Raw genomic sequence first — 9,687 nt, forward strand, 5'->3', positions numbered from 1 at the left:
AGACACATTTTTTTTTTTTTTTTTAAACAAATCATCTTATTCAATCAGCAAATTGTCTTGCCTAGATTCCTAAGTACTGCATGGGCTGGCAAAAAATTTGGTTGATTAGACTTTTTTTTTTTTTCTCTATATATATTCCCCCCTGCAATTTTTTCCCACTAATTGAGCTTTCTTTAAATAGCCATTAACATGACTTTAACACACTGTAGTAAACAGATAAATGGAGGCAGAAGATGTCTTTTAGTCATCAATGCACACATTCAGCGACATACAGGAGCTCTTTCTAGCTGGGCACCATTTCATTCACAACACCTGTCCCATCAACCAGGAATCAGAATCAAAAATACTTTAATAATCCCAGGACAAAATTACTTCTGTTACATTACTTCATCTGTAATAGACTATAGGACCGGTTTGATATAACACAATTTTATACAATATATATAATAAGGGGGTCCCCGCTCCATCTTGTCATCAGTTTGGGGATCCTGGGCCAGGAAAACGTTGAAGACCCCTGGTCTAGGTAATATGTATTGCAATCTTAAATTTTTAAAGTTTATGGTTTCAGAACCGGGGACAGTTCTACAGGAACACTGGCCCCTGTTGGCCCTCATCTAGAACCGCTCACTATGGTATCTGGACTTGTACTTGAGTAAACATTGTCATCACAGTAGACATTAGTGTAGGAGCTTTGAAGCCCTGCAACAGTCATGCATGGGATGGATAACCTTTCTGAAATTTGACGTTATTCAAGTTCAGTCTCCCACTTGGGAGTAAATATCAGGATAATTTAATACTTTATAATAAGCAGTTGTGAACAGTCAAACATCTTAGGATGTATAGTTGTATCCTGGTTCTGTGTGTGGCAGTGTTTTCCAGTTAGTTTAATAAATATGCATGCTCTTCAAATCAAGGAAATGTGGCGCACTAACATTTAGAGGCGCGTTCAAAGGGCCCCAGCTGCGCTGCAGGCCAAACGACATCCTCCTAGCCAAGCGCGGTCCACTTTCCACTTCATCTTCCAGTCGCTGTCGTATGCTGTGAATGATGCATTATGGGATGAAATAAGATGCAGACAGAGAGGAGCTGGAGAAAAACGCTCGCGCCGCGTTTGGAAGCAGCGCCGCAGCCAATGGCAGCGCTCGCCATGCAGCAGATGGGGCGGGGAGCAGCGCAGCGCAGAGCCAACCTACCTTCAACGCTTATTGTGTAAATCTTAAAAAAAAAAAAAAACAATTAGCAGCAGCATCATCTCAACCTTCCAACACCGACTCTTTAAAATAAACATTTCCAACACAAGGATCCTTTTTTTTCCTCCATCAGAGGCGCAGGAAAAGGTGAGTTGCGCCGCCCTCATCTAGAAGATTCACTTCAATGTTTGGCATCTTTATGTGATCATCTTCTGTACTGTACATCTTATTGCATGTTGAGTGTTTATTTGCATATTTAATCTCCCCTTTTTCCCCAAATGTGTGTCACCCAAGAATATTAACTAAACTGTTATCCGTATTTCTTTCAATTTTGACGCAAATGTATTTATAGCGAAGTAATTTAACTCCACCTGTATCAAGTTTCACAGCAAATGTATGCAAAACTAATCCCGCAGTTTGGAGATGATGTGACGTAGAAGCACAGAGTCCAGGTAAATGTTTTCATTGAAGCGATCAAAGCCGCCGCACAGAGAGGCTTTCTGCGTTGGAAATAGGGAGGATTTGGCCCCGGCGTGTAGGGACCCCATCCCCATCCACATCTCCACCACGTGTAGAGTCAGTTTCCCTGTTTCTTCCCCAGCAAGCAGCCTGAACCATGACTGACAGAAAAGCAGTGATCAAGAACGCGGACATGTCGGAGGACATGCAGCAGGACGCAGTGGACTGTGCCACCCAGGCCATGGAGAAGTACAACATAGAGAAGGACATAGCTGCCTACATCAAAAAGGTGAGCCAGGAATGGAAGTCAGGTTTATGTGGAATACAATCATTCCATCATCATCAACAAAGTGCAAAAAGTTTAAAAATATTTAAATCACTTTGGTTAAAAAACTCAGCAAAGGTCTAAATCTGCTCCCTGGCCCAAAACAGTTTGTTCTCTTAAATCCAATTTGGTCATAATCTGGTCCACATGCAGATCAGCAGAGTGTTTATGTGATTCGATTTCAGCTTGGATGGAGCTGGTACATCCAGAATGAGCACCACAGGGTGCCAGTGTTAAGATTAGAAGTAGAGCTATGGTGTTATCAGGCAGTAACTGGAGCATCCAACCATCTAAGTGGTTAATTAGCTGGGCTATCTGCTCCACTGGTCAGCAGGGAATTGATGGATGTATGTCCTTTATCTGTAAACTAATTTAAAAAAATCTTTTTTTTATTGATAGTTTTGTCTTTAATTGCCCTAATATGTGGCTTTTTTATATATAAGTCAGGCAACCTGGTTTTAGAAATTTTCCTGCTTCAGCACAGCTGATTTTCATTGATAGCTGATTAACAGGCTTTTACTGAACTGCAATCATCAGAATCAGCTGTGCTAAAGCAGAGAAACCTCTAAAACCTGCAGGACAGTGGTGTCCCTACCCGATTCGTCCCTAAAGCAGGATCCGTACCATCGGCTCATTTGTGCATACGCTACCAGATGTACATCCGGGTTTCAATAAATAATGTATTTATGGTACTAAAATTTATTATTTCTATCATTAACTCACTAAAGAATTCTGATGCACATCTTTAAAAAATGTTTTATGACTTTTCTGGGACAATTTTGAGTCTTTTTACATTTTCTCCATTAAACTTCTTGTCTGACGTCATCATCAGACATGCTCAGAGCAGTCTGGCAAAATATGATTAAACTATGTTTATATGCATTTTGGTTGTTTTTTTTTTCTTTAGGTTACGAACTATACACCATAATGTTAACACGAAAGGAAAACATAAAACTCAAAAAGACGAAAATCGAAAAAGTTAGCTCTCGGAAGTAGTGTAGGATTGCATTTCAGATTGGCCACAGACGAATGATGCAACATAAAGGATTTTAAGGAATTTATTTTCTCAGAAAAAATGAGCTGATGGTACGGCTCGTGCTTCCAGTACGGATCAAGTAGCCCTTGAGGACCGACTTTGGGCGTGCCTGGTATAAGTTATACATACTTGAAGTTTTAGCTCTTATCAGATTCCGGTCTAATTAGTCTTGTCTAAGGTTACCTGTGTGTTTGGTGACCGTCACTCATTTGGACTGTCAGACTCTGGCAGCGGCCTGTAACACTAATGCTCCAATGCTGATGCACATTTCATCTTGCATTTTGAATTAAATTGCTGGTGTGCATGGATGCTAAGTTATGTTCAGATTATTTCTTTTGTTTACTTCATTATTTTAAAGGACTTTGAACTTGTTCTTCAAAGGACTGTATGACTGATGTTCTGACTTTATTCCCATGATGGTTTTTCCCAATATTACCACTTAATTCTCACAATATATCTATATTGTTTTTGTTTTGCAATGGTATCCCCTTTGTCTCATTATATTTTTATTTTGTTCTCCTGACTTTTTTCCTTTTAATATTAATAATTTTGTACCTTTATTCCATAAAAAAGAATATGGCACATATTCTTTTTTAATACCCGAATTCCATTGCATTCCTAAAGATTTATTTTTTGGAAAGATACAGAGTAAAAAAAGAGTTGAGTAGTTTACTCTAGTGTCTAGAAAATATTTTTTTCTTGTTTTCTGGTTTTCCTGTGAGATTCACATTGTGATGAGCAGGATGAAAGGATGTTATCACAAAAAAATAAAGTATTTTTTAAATAATTTTATTTATATAGGATAAAAATATGTATTTTTTTTTTCATTCTAGCCTTTTATATCCACTCCCAGCATATCTTGATTATATTATAAAACGTATTGGTCCATTTCCACCATCTGTCCTGATCGACGATCTCTCCCGGTAGCTCCTCTCTGCCATATTCAATATGGCGGTGACACTAATGTTTAAGCCAGCACCCTAAGAGGCATCTACCTATTCATGTCTATGGCCGCCAGGCCTCAAGTATAGCGACATCACCTAAGTAGAACTTGCCTGACAACATGAAGTAGAGAAACGCGTCTCAAAAAAGCAGCACAATGTTCCTATCAAAAGATCTCAGAACAGCTGAGAAACAAAAGCACAAATTCATAAAATGAGTAACAATTTTCCCATCATTGTTCACCCAACCAAAATCACTCCAAAAGTCTTATAAACAGTGGTTGTAGTACGCAAAAATGTTACTCAAGTAAGAGTAGAACTACTTCAGCAAATTTTATACTCAAGTAAAAGCAAAAAGTAACTTTTAAAGAAATTACTGAGGAGTAAAAAGTATTTGGTAAAGAAGCTATGATCAGAATTCATATTTTACAAAATGATGTAAAATTGAACAAAATATTTATTAGTTATTCATAAAAAAACAAAAAACAAATTTCACATATCACAGTAATTATACAGTAAATATTTTGGTTGAATAAACACTATTCAAAATGAATGTTTTGAGTTCAAAAAACGCATAAAAACAATACTTACAGTAAGTAAGAATGCATTAAATTATGGTACACTGTTAACAGTATTTTCACTCAATTTTGAAATGACATGACAGAATCAGCAAATGGGAAATAATATTTAACCAATAAATATATTTGTATACTTCAAGCTTGTTTTCATTGAGTGAAGTTACTCACTATGGATGGAGTAGCCATAAATTTATTCAAGAGTACTGATCAGATTTTTGCTCAAGTAAAAAAGAAGAGCGCAGTGCTGTAAAACAAAAAAATAAAAAATTTTCTCAAAGTTTCTTAAAGGTATAGTGGAGGATTTTTTTTTTGCAAATTTTTGAGGAGACCCGCAATCTCCACTTTCAAAAAAAGATGCACATGCACAATCCTGTATCTGTTCCTGAGAGGGAACGCATATATTAAACGAGTGCGAGAGCGTGCATGAGCCCATTTCTCCTTGTGCACGCTGTTTAAAAGTTGCTGTTTGCATTGCTAATGCAAGCTTACTTCCCAAAAGAAGATTTGCAATTTTTTTAAAACCAGTAAGTGAAAATGGGGATGAGCACATAAGACGGCATTACGTAAACAAATCAACAGAGTGACTGACAATTAGGAGGACCACTTATTTAGATGATCCACCAAGAAAAACCACATCCGTCACTATACCTTTAAGTAAACGTAACAGAGTAAATGTAACTAGTTATTACCGACGTCTGCTTATAAAGTTTGTCAAACAATTAACCCAGAGCAATATGAAAAGCATTGAAGACTTACTTTAACAAGTTAAAGTTAACATTCACGAGAATATTCCAGCGATTAACAAGAAGCTGTTCCCCCAATTCACCCGATTTAAAATAAAAGAAATCCTCATACCAAGAGTCAAACATGGTGCTAGTGGACAATGGACAGAATCATTGGTGGAAGTAATTAAAGCCTGCAGTTGACTAAAGGGGAGCTGCTATGGCATGAGCTCAACTGGCCTTTAATGGTAAAAAATTTAAATAATTCAAAGACTAATTGTCAGTTATCAGAAACAGCTAATTCCTGTAAAGGTTTTTATTCTAATGCTTTTTATTCTATGTTTGATATGAATGTAAAACGGGAAGAAAAGCAAAAATGTCTGTGTTGTAAAAAGTTAAATATTTGACGACTTACCTATTAGTTTGTCGGAAATTTGGCTTTAAATGAAAAAGGGATTTAATGCAAAGATTAAAAAGTTTACATTAATAGTAAACAAAGCATGCCTTGCTCTTAATAAATGCTAGTGTTTTTAGCATTAAAGATAATGGCCAATAATCCTTTCCTCTTGTCTGTGTTTTTTAGGAGTTTGACAAGAAGTACAACCCAACCTGGCACTGCATCGTTGGGAGGAACTTTGGCAGCTACGTCACTCACGAGACAAAGCATTTTATCTACTTTTACTTGGGCCAAGTGGCCATTTTGCTCTTCAAGTCTGGCTGAGTTTCCGATGAGTGTCGAGGAGTTTTTCCTCCCTGAAACCTAAATTGGAAATGCACTGGTGGCTGATGTCTCCCATACACTTATGACATACCATAACGATGCAAAATCTGCCGTGCGCCACTGCATGGACTATACACTTATATAATATGTATGTTACAGTAAGTTTACTTTTCGATAGTTGCCATTTGAATGCAACTGAAGTAGTTTTTGTTGATTCTAGGTTGTGAAAGATTTCAATGTGGCCCTTGATTGTATAATAAAGGAAAGCTCTAGAATGTAGTGGTTCATCTGCTTTCCTTCATGAGACATTGCCAGACCTTATTAGATAGTAACGACAAACCTTGTGCACGACCATTCATCTTAAGATCATCGTAGGGAAAGTTGACCAAGGTGGGAAAAAATCTTTTCAGTTACTGATTTGTTGGAAAATCTGTCACCCTGACCAAACGAGATACAAATCCTCTTATGTGTTTCTTTAATTTGTTAAACCTCTAGCTGAGGGTGAAACTTAGCAGCCGCGTTCAGAAAAGATGTCACATTGCCGAACACACTTTACACTCTGGAAGAGGCGCAAGTGCGTGTAGGCGTTTCTAGAAAGGTTTAGTTTGTCAAATCGTAAACTCACTGTGAAGGATAGAGCATTTAGGGCTCGCACAAACAGACCTTAGCCTGTAATATCCGTCTTAGAAGACTACAGACTGGTTGTCGTGGTTCTCCTACCTAGATTTATTTATGATCCTGTGTTACTGCATGTTTGAAGGTTTATTGCTCACATTTCATTTTCTTGCATCAGAATTCAAAGTAAATCTCGTCTTGAAGGCAAATAATTAACATTTTTAGCTTTCAGTCTTGGACATCGCTGTAACGGTTCTTGTCCCAGTAATTGCTAATATAGCAGGATTAGATGAAGCTCAAACTTAACAAGGCTGCCACCATCTTTGTGTTGCAGATGGTTGTGTTTTCTCTTGTGACTTGTGATACTTTGAAACTTGCAGCACCTTAAGTTTTAGTTTTTGGTCGCCAGTGTTTTGCCAGACCAAGCATTTTAAGTGTTGTGTCCTTAACAGAAGAACAACTGAGAGGATAATCTGTTACAATTTCTTTTAAAACATTTGGTTTTTATTTTTTTAATGTAAGTTTCATTTGTTTTGTTTTTTTAGAAAAAGGCAATGCACAATTTTTGAATTGAGGATTTTTGGGATTGGACAGATTGGAGGGTTTTGGTCTGTGGGGGCGGATAACACAACACATTTCTTGCTGTGCATAAAGACTGAATGTTTACTGAGTTATTGTCTCCCCATTTGTCAGTTGTGGGTGAAATGTTTATCGACTCTTAGCTTGGATTGATTTTGTTGTCATGGGACGTCTTCCTAATTGTTGTCAATGTAAACTGATTTAGCGTTGTTTTCCTCTGGCATGTATTCTTTGCGATGTCTGTGTAGGAGCCGTTCCAATGCTGTTAAATTTGCACAAAACTTGTGCCTGTCATTGCTCTAAACTGTAACTGGCTTGAGTACAATTGCACTTCATTAGATTTATCCAGTAGGTTGCTACAGAACCAAAACTGTATAAACCGGATAAAATAAAAAAACTCATTGTTGACTTACTACATTGTTGACTTTTAATTTGTCATTGCCCGTCTTTATGCTTGAAATAATGACCATAGTTAATAGTAGACAAAAATAACCTATTTTATGTGTCAAATAATAGAAAAAACATTTCTACCTTTACAATTGTAAATTGACAAATGGCCATTTTTTTTCAAAGAATCTCATTTAAAAATCTTTTTTTATTACATTTCCTATGCTAATTAGCTATGTTAATGGTTCTTTATGAAAGTGAGATAATCTAGGATGTGACTTTGATATCGGAAGAAAGAATAGTTAAAACAAAAGCATCATACTCTTAATTGTTTTAATAGCATCAAGACTTCACTTGTGTCCAAGCTAATTGATTAGTTGACTTAAAAATGAGTGATAAGCTTTCTTGTGAAACCGATATTTAGAGAAAATATGAGCTATTATAATGATTTAAAAGATGCTGATGTTTCATTTAAATGCATTTTAAATTTGGGAATTCACTTTTGTTTTTTTTAGAACCTATATATGCATCTTAAGCAATTCAGACATTGGTACCTAGCCAACCTATTTATCAATAAAGTTAAGTCTGTGTATTATGTATTTATTGAACATTAATGCTTGAACTATTTTTTTTTTTAAATAAATCATTAAAACATTTGACTGAAGCATAAAAGGTAATCCACCCAACTAGGGTGAAATACTCTTGTTTAAACCGAGTAAAATCTTTCAAATATTGAAAAACGTTCCCTTTGTATTATATAGAAAAATGCTTATGTCACTGTAATATCTGTTAAAATTCAATTAAGTTTTTTTTATATAGCGCCAATTCGCAACACGTCATCTCAAGGCACTTTACGATTCACCAGATCATACAGTCAAATTGATTCAAAGTTTTCTATCTAAGGAAAACCAGTTGATTGCATTGACTCACACTAAGCATGCTTGTAGCGACAGTGGAGAGAGAAAAAAACTCCCTTTCAACAGGAAGAAACCTCCAGCAGAACCACGCTGAGTGTGAGCGGCCATTTGCCGAGGCCGACTGGGGTTCAAGGAGGCAGAAGCAGAGATACAAAAGGCAACTATAAAAGGTGCCCCGTCCAGGAAACACCCAGCCAGGCAGACTAGCATGGAGCCAACTCCCATGTCAGAGGATGAAGGGAGCACATCCAGCCAGTCACAGTCAGAGAAACAGGACACTAAAAAAACAGGCCAAGCTCCAACATCTAGAAACAAAGGTGTTGATGGCAGCTGGACAGCTGATATTTCTCTCCAGGATGGTGTCACAGCCAAACAGGAACAAATGAGGCAAAGCTACTATGAGAAAAGGCAGAGAGAGCATAACGTTAGAGACTAAACTAACAGATTCTGCAGAGTGGAACAATAGAGATGGAAAGAATCAAAATGGTGAAATAGGGGTCCCTATGTCCTCCAGAAGTCTAAGCCTATAGCAGCATAACTATAGAGATAGATCAAGAAATAGGAACTCTTAAGCCTAATTGCTTGTTTTCATGCTAACTTGTTAATCAGGTATTGATTACTTGTAAAACTGCAAATTTTGGAAACTTGTAAGAATTTGTAAGTATAAACATATTTACCTGAATCTAAACATGCATCTACAAGCTATGTAGCTAGCTAGCTAAATTAACATAGAATTCTTGTTGAAATACAAGCTATTTATAAATTGTCTTACTGCAATATAATGTTTTATTGTCTGTCTGTAGAAAATAATAAATCAACAGTCCTATAAGAATTCAACTTGAAAGTAGTTTGACATTTCTGTGCTTCATAGATGTTAACACTTGCTATGCATTCCAGTACCAGAACAAGTACTTCCTTAAAATATACTGAAAGGGAAGAGGAGTAATATTAACATCCGTTTCACAGCAATCATTGCTTTTTTTGTTTTGTTTCTATCAGTAAGCCAAAGTAAATAAACTGACAAAAAATCTTTTTGCTAGAATTAGCCAATAATTTCCCTCACCATTACAACGATGGGTGAATTAAAGTTAAGAAAATATTTTTATTCTTTTAGATTTCATGTTGATTTTGTGAAAACATGTTTGTACTGTGTAATACTTAGGGAGAATTTAATTGACCTTTTACCATCTGTTAAATACTTACATTTTTTTTTTTTT

At 36.4% G+C, this 9,687-nt stretch overlaps 1 protein-coding gene across 1 annotated transcript; it reads left to right on the forward strand.

The window, feature by feature from the left end:
- The first annotated feature begins 1,175 nt into the window (after nucleotides 1–1,175).
- LOC107090423 (dynein light chain 2, cytoplasmic) lies at nucleotides 1,176–7,578 on the forward strand. Its single transcript, XM_015383795.1, has 3 exons — nucleotides 1,176–1,337; nucleotides 1,792–1,938; nucleotides 5,835–7,578. Exons 2-3 carry the CDS (start codon nucleotides 1,807–1,809, stop codon nucleotides 5,970–5,972), a joined length of 270 nt encoding a protein of 89 aa, XP_015239281.1. The 5' UTR covers nucleotides 1,176–1,337; nucleotides 1,792–1,806; the 3' UTR covers nucleotides 5,973–7,578.
- Nucleotides 7,579–9,687: the final 2,109 nt, after the last annotated feature.

Source organism: Cyprinodon variegatus, unplaced genomic scaffold (assembly GCF_000732505.1).
Source record: "Cyprinodon variegatus isolate N-32 unplaced genomic scaffold, C_variegatus-1.0 Scaffold14, whole genome shotgun sequence".
NCBI classification, from domain to species: Eukaryota; Metazoa; Chordata; class Actinopteri; order Cyprinodontiformes; family Cyprinodontidae; genus Cyprinodon; species Cyprinodon variegatus.